Source organism: Rhinopithecus roxellana, chromosome 10 (genome assembly GCF_007565055.1).
Source record: "Rhinopithecus roxellana isolate Shanxi Qingling chromosome 10, ASM756505v1, whole genome shotgun sequence".
Taxonomy (NCBI): Eukaryota; Metazoa; Chordata; class Mammalia; order Primates; family Cercopithecidae; genus Rhinopithecus; species Rhinopithecus roxellana.
Window position 1 is genome coordinate 100,967,426 of NC_044558.1, and position 20,679 is coordinate 100,988,104.

A 20,679-nucleotide genomic window follows, 5' to 3' on the forward strand; every position below is an offset into this window, starting at 1 on the left:
ACTGACAAAAAGGAAACTTAAATAAGCAGGAGGCCATTACTAACTGCAATCATGAACACACCAAAACCTAACTCAGGAGTGTATTTTTATAGCAAATCGCCAAGTTCAGCCAATCACAAACAGCCAAGCCTCAGCCCATCAGACGAGGAAGCCTTAGATCTCCTTAGATCAGACCATACCTATGGGACATCAGGCAGCCTTAGGTCTCCTCTTTGCCTTATTTAGGCAAACACCTAGCTGTAACCCATCAAGTTATTTCTGTACTCTACTTCTGTGTTCAGCTGATAGAAGCACACTTTCCATGCTGTAGAGTGGAGGTCTCTGAACCCCTTTCAGTTTACAATGCTACCTAACTCATGAATCATTCTTTGATCAAATAAACTCTGTCAAATTTAATTTGTCTAAAGTTTTTAACACATAAAAGCACTATAGGTGCCTGAAAAGCAAGAGTCAGTGAATCATTCTTTTTCACAGAATTTGCAGACATATGTCACCTGTTTCTTTTCAGATCATTTATTTGACTATTTCTTTTTTTTACTTGCTGGACTGTCCAAAACTTCAATCTTGCCTTTTCCACCTTCAGAATTGGGAAGCTTAATGTTATCTACGGTGACTTCAGATGTGATGCTGTCATCTTCGTCCTCTGATTCTGAACTGTTCTCTGAACTGTCTTGTGAACTCTCTTCTGAACTGTCCGCTTCTTTTGAATCCGACTGATTCATCTCAAACAAAGCCACATCCTGCAAAAAGTGTGGGCAGGAAATCTATTTCAGAGCAATTCCTTAAAAAGTCATAATAAAACAATATTGAGAATAACCAATACTCAGCAAAAATATTGAAACATAAAGGATAAGAATTTTTGTTTTGAGACAGTTTTGCTCTGCTGCCCAGACTGGAGTGCAGTGGCGTGATCTCAGCTCACTGCCACCTCCGCCTCCTGGGCTTAAGTGATTCTTGCACCTTTCAGCCTCCTAAGTAGCTGGGACTACAGGTGTGCCCCACCACATCCAGCTAATTTTTATATTTTTAGTAGAGATGGGATTTCACCCTGTTGGCCAGGTTGGTCTTGAACTCCTGACCTCAAATGATCCACTGCCTTGCCCTCCCAAAATGTTGCAATTACAGGTGTGAGACAGCACACCAGGCCACAAGGATAAGAAACATTTTTTATACAACATGGCTCTTTTATACTTTTAGTTGCCAGGATCTGTCATAATGATGATTTAAATTTATGATAAGTGTCTAAAATATCTGCTACGGCCTAATTCTATATACCCTAAACATTCAACAACATTCATTCTGCAAATACTAACATGAGTTAGGCACTACACTAGGTACCAGAGACTCAACAACAACAAAAAAATCAAAACAAACCCCTTGCTTTGGTGAAATTTACATTTTCAGACAGAGACTAGTAAATTACAACCTGCAGGCCAAATCCTGCCCACTGCCTACTTTTGTTCAGCTCACAAAGTAGGAATGTTTTTTCTATTTTTAAGTGGTTGGGGGGAAGAAATTAAAACACTGCTATTCACAAAAGGTGAAAATTATATGAAATTCTCATTTCAGCACCCATACACAGTGACACACTGCTCTAATTGAGCCAGTAAGAGATCACTCAGGGCCTTCCGTTGGAACTGTTGAGAGAGAAATCTTTCTGAGTTGCTGAATCTAAGGCTGAAGCTGCTGATAAACTGGCGAACTGCCACAGGTGGGGGAAGAGCATGCTCTAGATTAGGCCAACACTAGGAAGCAGAACCAAGAGACAGAGCGGCTGACCTCTGAGGACACTGAGCACCCGGATCCAGGTGCACCTGAAATCACCACCCCTGGAGTTTTTTTCCCCCAATAAAATGTTTTCCCCTTGCTTATTCATGTATGTATTGTCAACGGCTGCTTTCACACTATGACAGCAGCGTTGACAGTAAGCCCCACAGAACCTAATGTATTTACTATCTGGCCTCTTACAGAAACATTTGTTGACTCTTGTTCCAGAGGCGAAAGAAAGGCAATAAACAAATACATATAAAACATAATGTAGGATTGTGAAAATATGGAAAAATAAAGCAGGATAAAATAATAATAGAGCTATCGGGGAAGACCTCTCGATCAGGTGACAACTGAAAAGAGACAGAGGGAGTCGAAATGGAGAAATCTAGGGAAAAGCATTCTACCTGAGAAAACCACAGGGGAGAAGATCAGGCACAGTGAGACTGGTACTAGAGGGCAGTAAATGAAGAGGACTATGTAGGAGATAAGGTCAGACAGAGCAGCAGTGCCCAATCTCTTTGACACCAGGGACCGGTTTTGTGGAAAATTCTTCCACGGATCTTGGCAGGGATGTTTTTGGAATGAAACTGTTCCACCTCAGATCATCAGGCATTAGAATCTCATAAGGAGCACACAACCTAGATTCCTTACATGCACAGTTCATAATAGGGTTCGCGCTCCTTTGAGAATCTAATGCTGCTGCTGATCTGACAGGAGGCAGAACTCAGGTGGTAATGCGTGCTCACCCACCACTCACCTTCTGCTGTGCAACCTGCTTCCTAACAGGCCACAGACCAGTACCAGTCCACAGCCTGGGGGTTGGGAACCTCTGAGATAAGAGAACTGCAGGCAGGATCATATGGGCCCCTTGAAGGACTTAATTTATTTGAAACGTGATGGGAAGCCCCCAGGTCCCAAACTGTGTGAAGAACAGACCCCGGGGAAGAAACAGTGAATGCAGAAAAACCTCTTAAGAAATTGCTGCAATACTCCAAAGGAGAGACCATAATTACCTGGGCCAAGAAAGGTCCAAAGGAACAGCAGAGGTTGTACAAAGTGGTTAGATTTGGGATATATCCTGGAGGGAGAACTGACCAGATTGGCTAATGAATTAGATATTATTAACAATTGTCTCAGCTCTGTCCAGACACAGATATTACAAAGGGAATTCCAGTGCAGAAACAAGATATGAGTATAAACTGAGAGAACATTTTTACACATAGCTTATGTAATCAATTGCTCTCTTCTACACATCATTTATTTGTGCATACTCAATAAATCAGACTATGATTACCTCTTTTGGGGCTTGGACAGAAAAAAAAATCCAGTTAGGACATTGAGTAGATTAATGCTTCAGAATAACAAATATAGCATTTGACTTAGAAAAAAAAAAAAACCTTCCTGTGACATCATATGACTAAATCATAAAATGACTATGTACCTATACAACATTGGCAACATGAGTTAACACCAGGAAAATGAAAACTTGAAAATAAAATGGAAAAGTTCTCTTCTTCTTAGGTGACAAGCAGAATAGTAATTTCACCATATGAAAACAAAGCATAATTACCATTTGTATAACTTTACCATGAGGCCCATCAATGTTTTCAATATTGAAACGACCAGGTGGTGCAGCTGCCATTTCTTTTCTTAGCTTTTCATTTGCCCGTGCCATCTGTGGGAGAAAGGTCTGCACCTGGTCCAATACTGTGGAAAGTAAATACAGCATATCAACATTTATGCCAGTAAATTCTGAAACCTAGGATTTCCTATAAACACTTCTGAATTGAGTATTAATAATAGCAACCATAATTACATATCTTTTAGTTCCCTTCATTTAAAAACCCTCCATCCTCTTCTGAATAAAGCAGTAGGACTACACAATCCAGCAATTAATTGTTTCTCAAATGTTTTGTTTCTCATATATCCCCAGGACTGTAAACTCCTAGAAGGCTGGCATTCAATGAATAGTAACTAAATAGGGAGGCGATGTGACTTAACAGTTAAGAGCACCAGTTTCTGAGGCTTTAGGGTAAGACTGACTAGGTATGTACAGAATCCTAGTTTTACCTCTATCTGAATTACCCTAGGCCAGTTAATTAAGTAGTGGTTATTTCTGCCTACCCAACATCTGTTCCCCTTCTTCTGCTAATATAACCCTTGCTTTCCTTTTAAGCTGGTGTCACTCTTGGTCACTCTTGCCCCTTACCCCATGCCTACATCCTCCACATCCTTGGCCACTGTACCGTGCTTTAGTGGTATCACAGTGACACGCTGCTCTAGTCGGACCAATAAGAGATTACTCGGGACCTTTTGTTGAACTGTTGAGAGGGGAATCTTTCTGAGTGAATGACTGAGTTGGCTGAATATAAGGTTGAAGCTGCTGATAAACTGGCAACTCGCCACACGTGGGGGAAGAGTATGCTCTAGATTAGCCCAATGCCTAGGAAAGCAGAACTAAGAGACAGAGTGGCTGACCTCTGAGGACACTGAGCACCTGGATCCAGATGCACCTGAAATTACTGCACCTGGAGTACTTTTTCCCTCAATAAAAAGAGCCAACATAATTTCTTTTTCTGCTTAAGGCAGTCTGAGCTGGATTTTAGCCATTTGCAACCAAGAATCCTAATTAATACATTTAATTCTACCACTTGAAACCTCAGTGTACTAATCTATAAAAAGGGAGTGATAACTGTCAGTCACTGTGCCAAATACAGAGCAGTCAACAAACAAGAATATTCATTTTCTCTCTCAGAAGAGGCCCAGCACATAACCATGCATATAACAAGCTCTCAGAACTTACGTAACTGCTATGGCTACATAACAGATGACTAAAACGTCCAGCGTAAGGAAGAAGAAAAGAAAATAGCGGCCAAGGTCAAGTAGACGACCTCTATTTGTAAAATAAGGTGCTGGAAGAACTCCCTAAAAGCATGTACACAAATAAAGCCCTACACAATAGGGAATGTTAGCTCTCATTCCCCTTCAGATATACAGAAAGAGAAATTACTAATACAAATAAAAGGTATTTTTCTGTCCTTAGATTTAAATCTATTGCTACAGACAGAAAATCTGGTCCCGCTTTTGTTTCCAACTAATGAATCAAGTAGAGCAAAACAAGTACCAAAATGTGTGGCCTGAACCCTGATCCTCAGAAGCCAAACAATTCCACGGTCCTCTAGCAGAGTATATGCTGAACGCTGAGGCTAGTCCAGTGGTAGTTCTTCTAAATTAAATAATATCCAACACACGACACCATAATATTAAAAATGTCCAGCATCTAATAAAAAATTAGCAAACATGCAAATAAACAGGAAAACATAATCCATAAAGAGTAGGGAAAAAATAAAGATTCAGAAATGATGCAGACAATAGAATCAGCAACAAGAATGTTAAAACAGCTCTTACAAATATACTTTGTATGTTCAAGGAAGAAAAGAAAAGCACAAACACAAGGCAAGAAATAAAAGATATAAACAGTCTCAAACTTCTAGACATGGAAACTGTATCTACCTTGAAAAAATACATTTGATAGGCCGGGCGCGGTGGCTCAAGCCTGTAATCCCAGCACTTTGGGAGGCCGAGACGGGCGGATCACGAGGTCAGGAGATCGAGACCATCCTGGCTAACACGGTGAAACCCCGTCTCTACTAAAAATACAAAAACTAGCCGGGCGAGGTGGTGGGCGCCTGTAGTCCCAGCTACTCGGGAGGCTGAGGCAGGAGAATGGCGGGAACCCGGGAGGCGGAGCTTGCAGTGAGCTGAGATCCAGCCACTGCACTCCAGCCTGGGAGACAGAGCGAGACTCCGCCTCAAAAAAAAAAAAAAAAACATTTGATAGAATTAACAGCAGATTAGACAATATAGAAGAATAGTGAACTCAAGGAAATCAGCAATAGAAGCTATCCAAATTGAAACACACAAAACGTAAGACCCAAGCAAACAATGAATGAGCTGTGGGACAACCCCAACTGGCAAAATTAGGTGTAACTGGAGTCCCTTCAGGAGAGGCGAGACAGGAGCAAGCAACAACATCCGTAAAAATGTCCCAAATTTGATAAAAATTATAAACTCATAGATCCAGTAAGTTCAACAAACCCAAGCTCAAGACTCACAAAGAAAACTACAAAGGGCACATCACCATAAAATCAGTAAAAACCAGTAATGAAGACAATCTTAAAGGCAGCCAGAGAAGAAGAAGAAACACCATATTCATGACACAAATTGACAGTAGACACGGGCATCAGAAACAATGCCACTGAAAAGAAAGTGTAGTGATGTCTTTAAAGTACTGGAGAAAAATGAAAAAGCAAAAACCCACACTGTCAGCCTAGAATTCTAAATCCATTAAAGCATCTTCCAAAAACTGAAAGCAAAATAAAGACTTTCTCAGACACACAGGGCTGGTAAGTCTATCACCAACAGAGCTGCACTATCAAGAATGATGTTTACAATGAAAAACCTGATTTTTTAAATGTGCTGAAGATTTGAACAGGCCCTTTACCAAAGACATACAAACAGTGACACATGGAAAGATGCTCAACATTATTAGCCATTATAAACAAATTAAGATCACAACGTGATACCACTATATCCACACTAGAATAGTTAAAATTAAAAAGGCCACACCACATTTTGGTTAGGATATGCAGCGACTAAACTCTCATACCTTGCTGGTGGAAATGCAAAATGGCAATTTATTCTTCATTAAAAAAAACAATTCACACCTTCCATATACCTGCAATTCCACTCCTAGGTAAGGAACCCCTCAAAACAAAAACCTACGTCCACAAAAACTCATTTTTGGATGGACAGCCACCATGTGGTCATTTTAGCTATTGTAGATTTAGTGCTACAGTAATAATGCTAGTTAAATTCTCCTTTCAGAGTACTCACGATTTCTTAGTTTATTGATGTGATACCTTCATGCTTATTTACATTGTTTTTATTGAATTTTTTTGCCTTTTTTTTTTTAACATTGAGTGAATTACAGAGAGGGCATTCATGTAATACTTAAAGTCTGAGTGTGGGACATACTTATGAATGTGCAGTACAGCAACACTACAGAATAATTAATAAAGAGAATTGGCCATTATGCTGTATTCTAAGTAATATTTATCATTTAAATAATTGTGTCCAATTCAATGGGATGTGGTTGTGGTTTTCCATCCATATATATTAAGTTTGAAGCTCAGTAACCTTTAAAAAAATTTGCCATGGAGATTAACAATTGTTTTTGACTTCCCAAAATTCATCCAACAAGCAGGTTTTCACGAAAAAGCTACCCTCTTAAGGTAGAGAAATAATGTAAGAAATCCTATCCTGTGTACCGACTTTATCATGTAAATCCCAAGTAAGGCTTGTTCCACTGGACTATCTGTGGTTTGATACCTGACCATGAAGGCAGAGACCGTCCCAACAAATAACAGCTTAATTAGACAAAACTCAGCATTAGAGAGCGTGAGAGAGGGAAAGAGGTACTTACAGGGACTCCTCTCTATCCGAACTGTTTGAAGAGAGGAGGTCTTCCTGGACTTAGTTTGGGAGTTGATGAGCAACCTGTCCCATATACCTGAAAATACAGACACACAAACACCCTTAATTTACTACTGCATAAAAAAGCAAAGGCCCATCAGTAAGCCTCTCACATGACCAGTCTTTAAGTCTTGACTGTTCACACACCCCAAGATTTTTTTTAAAAGCAGCACTCCAAGCTCCATTACAACATTTTAATTCTTTATGTACAGACACCTCTCCTTTCTTACATCTGTCTCATTCACCTCTAACACCAATGCCAGGTAATAAATGCACACTAATCTGCACTTTTCTGGATCAGAAATTCATCAGTAGACCAGCGTGGGTCTGCAATGACAGAATGGAGGAAGCAGTACAGAGCATAACAATGGTTAAGTGAAGCCAGAAATGGTTCCTAGTTGTGTAACACTGGGCCACTCACCTGATCTCCAAGCATTTGTTTCTTCATTAGTAAAACACGCTTGCCTGGTATTTTCCCTTCCCTGAAGATGTTCAACCCAAGAAAAACAGCCTTTTGGCGATTTTGTCACCCACTCTACCTTTTCACCCTCATCTCTCACTACTCAAATCATCCCAACCCTCTACCCCGTCAGAGTTCCAAGAGGGGAACTTACAAAACTCAAGGTTTTGCACACCCTATTTCTAATACCCAGAAAATCCCTTCACTCTCTGGTTACAAAACAAATCAGCAAAGCAGAGCGCAACAAACATCCATTGAATGCCTACTACTGAAGGCCTACTGGATTCGAGATCAGAGCACAGACTCTGGAGCCAGACTACTTGAATTCAAGTCCCAGTTTTACTATTTTCTAGCCACATGATCTCCAGAAAGTAAATTACCTGTATGATAAATCATGTCTCAGGTTCCTTAACTATGAAACAGAGATAACAGATTTTCTGCAAAGGGTTGTTGTGAGGAGTAGATGAGTTAGTTCCTGGGGCATACATAGTAAGGACTACATAAGCTTTGGTTATCATTATTGTACTTCCTTCGTAATCTCTGGGTTCTCATAAAACCCTTCTTCAAGCTAGTATTTACTGACAACATGCCCAAGCCTTTTTACGCATTCTCCTCCTCACAAAAATTCTACAGGCATTACTACTACCTCCATTTTCCAAATGCAAAAACTGAGGCTTAGGGAATGAAAATAACTCTAAGTTCCACCAGTTAATTACTAGTGGAGCTGGGATTCGAATTTATGCTTTTAAAGTCTACCTATAGTGTCTGAAATGCTGTGTGGATTTCCTGGACGTATGTCTTCCTGTACAAGACAGCAACACTAAGGGGTGGTCGGTGTGGGTGTAAAGGAGGAAGGGACTGTTAGCATACTACTACTCCGCTTCCCCCTACCAGCCAACTGCTCTGACCCGGGCAGCCAGACCAAAAGCCCTCCCTTCTCCAAAAGAGTTCGAGAGCGTCCCAGCTTCCAGTGCAGGGTAGGTGCCTAGCAGCGGCGCCTGGCAGGATGGGCGCTCACTACCTTGCAGAATGGGAACCACTAGCTGGGGAAACCGTTCCGGGCCCGCAGCCGGGTGCCCTTCCCAAAGCCCCCAACCCTGCCGCCAGCAAAGCACGCCGGAATCCCGCAGCAGTCCCCGGGGCTCCCCTCGAGGGTACGGAGCCCGGGCAGCGAGTCACCGGCCCCCGGGCTGCACCGGCCGCGCCTCCTCCGCCGCACGTGTGCGGCCCATGCCTCTGTCACCCGTCCGTCACCTCCGCGGCCGTCGCTTCCCGCCGTCAGCAGCTCCTTGGACACTGGGACTCCTGAGGAGTCCCGGGTGGGCGACAAGCAACTCGGGCTGCCCTGGGGTTTGTCATGGACCTCCATGCTTCCCTCAAGCCTGCACTCTAAGGCCCGGATGCAGGAAAGAGGCTCGGGTAAGGGGGCGGGGCGAGGGCCGCGATTGGAGGAAACTGCGGCGGGCGGAGTAAGGAGCGGAGAGAGAGGCGGGGTGAGCTTGGTGCAAGCGGGAGGCTGCGCCGGAGCTGGGGCCATTCATACCTCTGGAATAAAGTAAGGTTCGGACTCTGTCATTAAAAAAAAGAGCTGGCTCGATTTCGCCTAATTCGGGCATAAAGAGCATAACATTAGGCTGCCCTCCTCTTTATCCTTTTTTATTAAATTTATTTTTTAATTGGTGAAAAAACACGTAACAAAATCTACCATCTTAACCATTTTTAGTTGTACAATTCAGTGGTGGCAGACCTCTGGGTCATTTTCATCATGCAAAACTGAAACTATACCCATTTACCCCTACTCCAGTCCCTTGGTAACCACCATTCTACTTTCTTTCTTTCTTTCTTTTTGAAACAGCCTTGCTCTGTCGCCCAGGCTGGTGCCTCAACCTCCCGAGTAGCTGAGGTTACAGGTGCACACTACCACGCCCGGCTTATTTTTGTATTTTTGTGTAGAGACGGGTTTTCACCGTGTTGACTGGGCTGGTCTTGGTTTCCTGACCTCAGGAGATCCACCCACCTTGGCCTCCCAAAGTGCTGGGATTACAGGCGTGAGCCATCATGCCCGGCCACCGTCGTTCTACTTTCTGTTACTATGAGCTTGACTACTTCAGATACATTATGTAGGTGGAATCACACAGTACTTGTCTTTTTGTGACTAATTTCACTTAAAATTATACCCTCAAGGTTTAGACATGTTGTATCACATAACAGGATTCTCTTCTTTTTTAAGCCTGAATAATATGCCATTGTATGTCTATACCACATTTTCTTTTCTTTTCCTTTTTCTTTCTTTCTTTCTTTCTTTCTTTCTTTCTTTCTTTCTTTCTTTCTTTCTTTCTTTCTTTCTTTCTATTATACTTTAAGTTCTAGGGTACATGTGCACAACGTGCAGGTTTGTTACATATGTATACATGTGCCATGTTGGTGTGCTGCACCCATTAACTCATCATTTACATTAGATATATCTCCTAATGCTATCCCTCCCCCCTCCCCCTACCCCACAACAGGCCCCGGTGTGTGATGTTCCCCTTCCTGTGTCCAAGTGTTCTCATTGTTCAATTCCCACCTATGAGTGAGAACATGCGGTGTTTGGTTTTCTGTTCTTGCGATAGTTTGCTGAGAATGATGGTTTCCAGCTGCATCCCTGTCCCTACAAAGGACATGAACTCATCCTTTTTTTATGGTTACATAGTATTCCATGGTGTATATGTCCACATTTTCTTAATCCAGTCTGTCATTGATGGACATTTGGGTTGGTTCCAAGTCTTTGCTATTGTGAATAGTGCCGCAATAAACATACGTGTGTATGTGTCTTTATAGCAGCATGATTTATAATCCTTTGGGTATATAGCCAGTAATGGGATGGCTGGGTCAAATGGTATTTCTAGTTCTAGATCCTCACATTTTCTTACCATTGATCTCTCAGCAGGTGTGCGGGTTGCTTCCACCTCGTGGTCATTGTGAACAATGCTGCAATGAACATGGTTGTACAAATATCTCTTAGAGACCCTGCTTTTCACTGCTTTGGGATACATACCCAGACGTGAGATTACTGGATAATAGGGTAATTGTACTTTGTAGCTTTTTGAGAAGACTCCATATAGTTTTTCATAGTGGCTGTACCATTTTACATTCCCACAGTGCACAAGAGTTCCGATTTCTCCACAGCCTTGTCAATATTACCTTTTTCTGTGTGGTTGCTTCTTTCTTTTTGACAGTGGGCATCCCAGTAGGTGTGAAGTGATATCTTGAAGTTTTGATTTGCATTTCTCTAATGATTTAGTGATGCTGAACATCTTTTCATGGGCTTGTTGGCCATTTATGTATCTTCTTTGGAGAAATGACTATTCAACTCCTTTACCCATTTTTTAAATCTGGTTATTTGTGTTTTTGTTGTTGAGTTATAGGAGTTCTTTATATGTTCTGGATATTAACCCTTTATTGGATATATGATTTACAAATATTTTCTCCCATTCTGTAGGTTGCCTTTTCACTCTATTGTTTCCTTTCCTCTTTGTTAAGTCTTTATTGACCACCTGCAGTATGTCCAGACCCCTCTTACATAGGATTCAAAGCAGAAGCAGCAGAAATCTTGGACCAATCTTTTCTGCTTATTTCTGACAGAGCAGAGGCTCCAGAGTCAGCCTGGAGTGGATTAAATCCAGTGTCATATTATTCATATAGTAGTTGTGACTTTGGGCAGATCACTCCCTGAGCTTTTGTCCTTCTCTGTAGAATCAGGAACATAATACTTCCTGGGGATGTTATAAGGAATAAAAGAGAAAAGGAGTAAAATGTATGTAATGGCACTGGTGATACAGAATGATTGGACTCCCAGCTAAACCCCACTCTAAAGCATGGAACTGTGGCCCTAAGTGACAATAGCTGACCCCATTTTTCACCCAAATGTTGCCTTTTTAGCCCACCATGCCCCTATCCTGTGCCCATAAAAAGACTTCATCTGGAAGAGCAATATAAATGGCTAAGTGTTGGGGATACAAGCAGAGACTACAGATAGATGCGGTCAACTTCAGATGGTGTGGCTTCAGGGAAAGATCACCTTCTTCCCCCACCATCCCCTTTCCAACTCCCCATTCCATTGAGAGCCACATCCATTGCCCAAGAAAATCCTCCACATATACTACCTTTCGATCCATTCATGTGACCTGAATCTTTCTGGACACCAGACAAGAACCCATGAGGGCAGGGGCTGGGACATTGCTCCAGAGCCCACACACAGCCTGCTCTCACCAGAGAGGAGTGACTGGTCAGTTCCAGCATTCATATTTTCGCTCTGGTTCCTGACTCACTTGCACACTCCCTTTCATGAGTAGTGGCAAGCAGCAGGCTGAGTGAAATGAGCCATTCCAGTTCCTGCCCATGAAGGGGGTCAAGGTCAAGGGAATAATCCCATCTCACTGGTGGCAGCATTATTATGATCATCATAATAAAATAACACTATATTATACCAAGTTATAAAAGCTAGGCCTTAAGAATTATGAGAGAAATAACAGTAGGCACTGAGGAAGAAAACACTGATTAATGCATTTTAAAAGTTATTTCACTATCTTCCTACTTCCAGTTAAAACCTATTAAGTCTCCTACTTCCAGTTAAAACCTATTAAATCTAGAGATCCTTTGCATTCCCAGCACTGAGCTTGTAATAGGTACACAGTTAATGATTAATCTGTGTTTGACGAATGAAAGAACAAAAAGAAGATGAACAAATGAATAATTGTTAATTAACTGTTTTATTGATTGACCACCTTGACGAACCTGGATTCTAGCCACTGGAAATGTCCTCAAATCACTTTTCTGAATTGTTGGTTGAGATCTGAAGTATCCCACAGGTACAGCGCCATGCAAAATGAATGGGGCTGTTCTTGCATTGCTATAAGGAAATAGCCAAGACTGGGAAATTTATAAATAAAAGAGGTTAATTGGCTCACCATTCTGTAGATTGTAGAGTAAACATGATGCTAGCATCTGCTAAGCTTCTTGGTGGGGGCTTCAGGAAACCAACAATCATGGTAGAAGGCAAAGGGGGAGCAGGCACATCACAAGGCCAGAGCAGGAGCAAGAAAGACTGAGCAAGGTGGCCAGACGTGGTGCAGTGCAAGATTTGGGCAGGGATACACATCCAAACTATATCAACACTGCTAGTTTGTAAGAATAGCTTAGAAATGAGAAATGAAGACATTCATATCTTGCCAAGATAGTGTAGAAAATGCACTGGCAGAATTTAGTCACCCTTCCAGAAAATTATGTTGTTAACTAAAAGAGCAGTTTTGTAAAATATGAAGGTGAATATAAAACATAGTTTTTCTACTTCTAATCTCTTTGAAAGATAATTGAGTGTTTAAAGCAAAAAATATGTATCATGGGGTTTATAACAAATATAGAAGCAAAATGTATGGCAAGAATAGCACAGAAAACGGAGGTGGTAAATGGAAATATACGTTGTAAGGATCTTATACTTTATGTGAAGTGTTTTTAGTAGGGTTTGAAAATAGATGGTGATAAGTTAAAATTTTACATTGTAAATACTAGAGCAACTACAAAAAAATTTAAAAAGATGGATATCTAATCAGCCAATAGTGAAGATAAAATGGAGCCATAGGCCGGGCGCGGTTGCTCACGCCTGTAATACTAGCACTTTGGGAGGCCGAGGTGGGCGGATTGCCTGAGCTCAGGAATTCAAGACCAGCCTGGGCAACCCGGTGAAACCCTGTTTCTACTAAAAATACAAAAAATTAGCTGGGCATGGTGGCATGCACCTGTAGTCCCAGCTACTTGGGAGGCTGAGGCAGAAGAATTGCTTGAACCTGGGAGTAAAAAAAAAAAATGGAGCCATAAAATATATTCAATTAATCCAAAAGAAAGCAACATAAAAAACAAAGAGGAACAAAGAACATTTGGGACAAATAGAAAACAAATAACGTCATAGTACAGGTAAGCTATACCCATTTCAGTAATGACATTAGATGTAAATTGGTGTCTTCCTTCATCTGGGCTGCTATAACAAAATGCCATAAACTGGGAAGCTTATAAATAAAAGAAATTTATTTCTCACAGTTCTGGAGGCTGAAAGTGCAAGACCAAAGTACAAGGAGATTTGGTTTTTGGTGAGGACTCACACTCTGATTCACAGATGGCCCCTTCTTGCTGCATTCTCAGATGGCAGAAGGGACAAGGCAGCTTTATTAAGGGCATCATCCCATTCATACGGGTTCTACCTTTATGACCTAATCACGTCCTTAAGTTCCCATGTCTTACGTCATCATCTTGGCAGTTAGGATTGTAACATATATATGAACTTTGAGAGGACACAAATATTCAGACCATAGCAATTATTCTAAGACGTAAAGCAAAAAAAATTGACAGACTAGATAAAACAAAACCCAACTGTCGGCTGTCTGCAAGAAATTTGCTTTAACTGGAGAGATACGGTTAGGTTAAAAGTGAAGTGATTTAAACAGATAAACTATGAAAATACTAAACAAAAATAAAGCTGAAGTAGCTATATTGCTATCAGACAAAATAGACTTCAAAACAATATTACCAAGGATAAAAAGGGACTTTTCATAATGATAAAGACATACACTTGTCATGATGATATAACAATAATTGTGTTTGCACCTAATAACAGAGCTTTTTTTTTTTTTTTTTTTTTTGAGACGGAGTCTCGCTCTGTCGCGCAGGCTGGAGTGCAGTGGCCGGATCTCAGCTCACTGCAAGCTCCGCCTCCCGGGTTCCCGCCATTCTCCTGCCTCAGCCTCCCAGGTAGCTGGGACTACAGGCGCCCGCCACCTCGCCCGGCTAGTTTTTTGTATTTTTAGTAGAGACGGGGTTTCACTGTGTTCGCCAGGATGGTCTCTATCTCCTGACCGTGTGATCCGCCCGTCTCGGCCTCCCAAAGTGTTGGGATTACAGGCTTGAGCCACCGCGCCCGGCCATCTTTTTTTTTTTTTTTTTTTTTTTTTTTTTGAGATGGAGTCTCGCTCTGTCTCCCAGCCTGGAGGGCAGTGGCGCGATCTCCGCTCACTGCAAGCTCAGTCGCCTCCCGGGTTCACGCCATTCTCCTGCCTCAGCCTCCGGAGAAGCTGGGACTACAGGCGCCCGCCACCCGCCCAGCTAATTTTTTTTGTATTTTTAGTAGAGACGAGGTTTCACCGTGTTCGCCAGGATGGTTTCGATCTCCTGACCTCGTGATCCGCCTGCCTCGGCCTCCCAAAGTGCTGGGATTACAGGCGTGAGCCACCACGCCCGGCATAACAGAGATTTATAAAATAAGAAGCAAAAACTAATAGTACTAAAAGGAGAAATAGACAAATATTATATTACTTTTGGAGATTTCAACACTCTTCTCTCAGAAATTGGTATAGAACAAGTAGACATAAAACCAGTAAGTATAAAGAAGACTTACTATCAACCAACTTAACCTAACTGACATACAGACCCTGCAACAGCAGAATATACATTGTTTGAACTGTTTACAGCAATCAATAACATAGATCATATGCAAGGCCATAAAACAAGTCAAAAAACATGAAAATAACTGAAATAATACAGAGTTATCTGATGTTAACTAAACTTAAATAATACAGAGTTATCTGATCTTAACTAAGCTAGAAATCAGTAACAAAAAGATATTTTGACAACCTCCAAATATTTGGAAATTAAATAATTCAGTTCTAAAAAACTCATGAGTCAAATAAAAAATACAGGGGAAGTTATAAAATATTTTGAGCAAAATTAAAATGAAAACACACAATATCAAAGTTTGTGTGATAAAGCAAAAGCAGTGCAAAGAGGAAAATTTATAGCATTAAATGCTTATATTTAAAAAGAAAATCTCAAAAAGTTATCTAAGCTTCAGCATTAACTAGAAAGAAAAGAGCAAATTAAATTCAAAGCAAGTAGAAGGAAGCGAATAATAAAGAGTAGACTAAAATAAGAAATAAACACAATAGAAAAATATTTTTAAAAAACCCAAAACTGACTATTTGGAAAAAAAATCTGTAAATTGATAAACTGTATCCGGACTAATCAGGAAAAAAAAAAAAAAAAAAAGAGAGAGGACACAAATTATCAGTTAAAAAAAAATGAAAGAGGAATATTGTTACAAATTCAGCACACATCAAAAGGATAAGAGAATATTCTGAAAAATTTTAGCAAAAAATTTTTAATTTAGATGACATGTATAAATTCTATGCAAGACACAAACTGCCACAATTCATTCAAGAAATATAGGTAACCTGAATAGCCCCATATCTTCTATTAAAAATTTCATATTTGAAAATCTTCTCAGAAAGAAAACATCAGCCACAACACTGATATGTTAAAGGAAACTTTTAGGAAAGAAATAATGGAGGTTCTACATAAACTCATCCAGAGAATAAAAGAAATGATTACACTTCCCAGCTCATTTTATGAGGTGAGCTTGATATTAAAATCAGACAAAGACATTACGGGAAAAGTATAGATCAATATTCCTTATCATAGATGCAAAAATTCTTAACAAAACTTTAGTTTGTAAAATAAATTTCTTTATGTATAAAAAAGATAATATATTGTTACCAAGCATAATTATCCAGGAAATGGAAGGTTGTTTTAACTTTAGAAAAACTATCAATGTGATTTATCCTAATAGCAGACTGAGGCAAAAAAAACTATGTCACCATCTCAGTAGACGCAAAAAAACTTTTGACCAAATTCAATACCTATTCATGATAAAAAGCTCTCTGCAAACTAGTAGTAGAGGAGAATTTCCATAACCCAATAAAGGACATCTATGAGAAATCAACAGCTAATATCATAAATATTTTTCCTCTAATTTTGAGAATAAGGCAAAGAAGTCCATTCTCGCCACCTCTACTTAGCAATTAACTAGAGTTCTTTACTGCTGCAATAAGGCAAGAAAAAGAATAAAAGGCATAAAGATTGGAAAGAAGGGATTATAACTGTTTTTATTCACAAATGAGATAATCATCTATATAGAAAATCCTAAGGTTTATCAGTTTTATTGATTTTTTCCAAAGTTCCAGATACAAAAAATATTAGACTTAATAAATAAATATGGGAAGGTAGCATGATATGAAGTCAATATACATAATCAACCATTTTTCTATATGCTAACAAGCAATGGGAAATTAAAATAGTTTTATTCACAGTATAAACAAAATACATAGGGATAGAATTATCAAAATATATGAAAGATGATTACAGTGAAAACTGTAAGAGCTTGGTTGAAGAATTAAAGAACAGCTAAATAGAGTTGTATACCATGTTAATGGGTCAGAAAACTCATTACTGTTAAGATGTCAATTCACCTCAAATTAACAGATAGGCCCAATGCAGTCTAGTCAAAATCTCAGCAAGCTGTTTTGTAAAAATTGAGAAAATTGATTTAAAATTTATATGAAAATGAAAAGAACTTTGATTTATATGAAAATGAAAAGGCAAAACATTTCTGACAGAGAAGAATAAAGTTGTAGGATATAACACTGTCTGGTTTGAAAACATATTATAAAGATAACAAGAGTCAAAACAGAGTGGTATTGGTGTAAAGACAGACTATTAGACTAGTGGAACAGCATAGAAATCCAAGAAATCGGTCTACACAGGTATAGTTAATTGATTTTTGACATAGGTATCAAGATAATATAATTGGGAAAAGGTACTCTTTTTAATAAATGGTCTTGGAATAATTGGATCCATATGCAAAATAATGAACCTTGATTCTTACCTCACACCAGAAATGTAATTTAAATCTAAATGGATCAGAAAGGCAAACTTGAGCTAAAAGTATAAAACTTCTAGAAAAAAAGAGAAAATATTTGTAACCTTCATTCAGGCAGAACTTTCTTAGATAAAACATGCTACTATCCTTTCAAAATTCATAGGTTGAAATCCTGACTGCCACTGTGATGGTACTAAGAGACGGGGCCTTTAGAGGTGACTAGGTCATGAGGACAGAGCTCTCATGGATAGATTATTGTCTTTATAAAAGAAGCCCCAGAGAGCAATCTTGCCCCTTCCACCAAGTGAGGATGCAGCAAGAAGGAGCCATCTATGAACCTGAGAGCAAGCTCTTCCTCACCAGATACCAAATCTCCCAGTGTCTTGATCTTGGACTTCCCAGCTTCCAGAAATGTTAAGAAATAAATTTCTACTTTTTGGTCATCAGGAAAGTCTGAGTCCTGTCCTCTCACCCGCCTCCCCGGACACCATGAACTTCACCACTCGCTCGACCTTCTCCAACAACTACCGATCCCTGGGCTCTGTCCAGGCGCCCAGCTACGGTGCCTGGCCGGTCAGCAGCATGGTCAGCGTCTATGTAGGCACCAGGGGCTCTGGTTCCTGGATTTCCGTATCCTGCTTGACCAGCTGTTGGGCGGCATGGGGTCCGGGGGCCTGGCCACGGGGATGGTTGGGGGTCTGGCAGGAATGGGAGGCATCCAGAATGAGGAGACCATGCAAAGCCTGAATGACTGCCTGGCCTCCTACCTGTACAGAGCAAAGAGCCTGGAGATCAAGAACCGGAAGCTGGAGAGCAAAATCCAGGAGTACCTGGAGAAGAAGGGACCCCAGGGCAGAGACTGGAGCCATTACTTCGAGACCATTGAGGACCTGAGGGCTCAGATCTTTGCAAATACTGTGGACAATGCCTGCATCGTTCTGCAGATTGACAATGTCTGTCTTGCTGCTGAAGACTTTAGGGTCAAGTATGAGACAGAGCTGGCCATGGCCCATGACATCCATAGGCTCCGCAAGGTCATTGATGACACCAGTGTCACTCGGCCACAGCTGGAGACGGATCGAGGCTCTCAAGGAGGAGATGCTATTCATGAAGAAGAACCACGCAGAGGAAGTAAAAGGCGTACAAGCCCAGATTGCCAGCTCTGGGTTGACCATGGAGGTAGATGCCCCCAAATCTCAGGACCTCGCCAAGATCATGGCAGACATTTGGGACCAATATGATGAACTGGCTTGGAAGAACCAAGAGGAACTGGACAAATACTGGTCTCAGAAGAATGAGGAGAGCACCAAAGTGGTCACCACGCAGTCTGCCAAGGTTGGAGCTGCTGAGATGACGCTCACAGAGCTGAGATGTGCAGTCCAGTCCTTGGATATTGACCTGGACTCCATGAGAAATCTGAAAGTCAGCTTGGAGGACAGCCTGAGGGAGGTGGAGGCCCGCCACACCCTGCAGATGGAGAAACTCAACGGGATCCTGCTGCACCTGGAGTCAGAGCTGGCACAGACCCTGGCAGAGGGACAGCGCCAGGCCCAGGAGTACGAGGCCCTGCTGAACATCAAGGTCAAGCTGGAGGCTGAGATTGCCACCTGCCACCGCCTGCTGGAAGATGGCGAGGAGTTCAATCTTGGTGATGCCCTGGACAGCAACAACTCCATGGTGGATGGCAAAGTGTTGTCTGAGATGAAGGACACCAAAGTTCTGAGGCATTAATCCAGCGGAAGACAGAGTACCCTTTGGGGAGCAGGAGGAAAATAAAAAGTTCGGAGGTAAAAAAAGAAAAGAAAAAAAGAAATAAATTTCTATTTTTTGTAGTCCATCCAGTTTATAGTAATTTGTTACAGCAGCTGGAATGGAATAAGACAAGACATAAAAGTTATCATCGGGGGCGGAGCAAGATGGCCGAATAGGAACAGCTCCAGTCTCCAACTCCCAGCGCGAGCGACACAGAAGACCGGGGATTTCTGCATTTTCAACTGAGATACTGGGGTCATCTCACTAGGGAGTGCCGGACAATCGGTGCTGGTCAGCTGCTGCAGCCTGACCAGCGAGAGCTGAAGCAGGGCGAGGCATCGCCTCACCTGGGAAGCGCAAGGGGGAAGGGAATCCCTTTTCCTAGCCAGGGGAACTGAGACACACAACACCTGGAAAATCGGGTAACTCCCAACCCAATACCACGCTTTAAGCAAACGGGCACACCAGAAGAATATATCCCTCACCTGGCAGGGAGGGTCCCACGCCCACGGAGCCTCCCTCATTGTTAACACAGCAGTCTGCGGTGATCTAACCGCAAGGCAGCAGCGAGGCTGGGGGAGGGGCGCCCGCCATTGCTGAGGCTTAAGTAGGTAAACAAAGCTGCTGGGAAGCTCGAACTGGGTGGAGCTCACAGCAGCTCAAGGAAACCTGCCTGTCTCTATAGACTCCACCTCTGGGGGCAGGGCTCAGCTAAAAAAACAACAGGGGAAGCAGCAGAGGCCTGAGCAGACGCGAACGACTCTGTCTGACAGCTTTGAAGAGAGCAGTGGATCTCCCAACACGGAGGTTGAGATCTGAGAACAGACAGACTGCCTGCTCAAGTGGGTCACTGACCCCTGAGTAGCCTAACTGGGAGACATCCCCCACTAGGGGCAGTCTGACACCCCACACCTCAAAGGGTGGAGTACACCCCTGAGAGGAAGCTTCCAAAGTAAGAATCAGACAGGTACACTCGCTGTTCAGCAATATTCTATCTTCTGCAACCTCTGCTGCTGATACCCAGGCAAACAGGGTCTGGAGTGGACCTCAAGCAATCTCCAACAGACCTATAGCTGAGGGTCCTGACTGTCAGAAGGAAAACTATCAAACAGGAAGGACACCTATACCAACACCCCATCAGTACGTCACCATCATCAAAGACCAGAGACAGATAAAACCACAAAGATGGGGAAAAAGCAGGGCAGAAAAGCTGGAAATTCAAAAAATAAGAGCGCATCTCCCCCTGCAAAGGAGCGCAGCCCATCGCCAGCAACGGATCGAAGCTGGTCAGAGAATGACTTTGACGAGATGAGAGAAGAAGGCTTCAGTTCATCAAACTTCTCAGAGCTAAAGGAGGAATTACGTACCCAGCGCAAAGAAACTAAAAATCTTGAAAAAAGAGTGGCAGAATTGACAGCTA

General features: G+C 41.7%; 1 protein-coding gene and 1 pseudogene across 1 annotated transcript; one reads left to right on the forward strand and one right to left on the reverse strand.

The window, feature by feature from the left end:
* Positions 1-497: 497 nt before the first annotated feature.
* On the reverse strand, positions 498-9,177 carry C10H12orf45 (chromosome 10 C12orf45 homolog). The gene is made up of 4 exons (XM_010357304.2): positions 9,020-9,177; positions 7,256-7,342; positions 3,341-3,477; positions 498-740 (listed from the first exon to the last, which is right to left on the reverse strand). Exons 1-4 carry the CDS (start codon positions 9,132-9,134, stop codon positions 522-524), a joined length of 558 nt encoding a protein of 185 aa, XP_010355606.2. The 5' UTR covers positions 9,135-9,177; the 3' UTR covers positions 498-521.
* An 8,819-nt stretch (positions 9,178-17,996) lies between these two features.
* Positions 17,997-19,238, forward strand: LOC104657488 (annotated as a pseudogene).
* Positions 19,239-20,679: the final 1,441 nt, after the last annotated feature.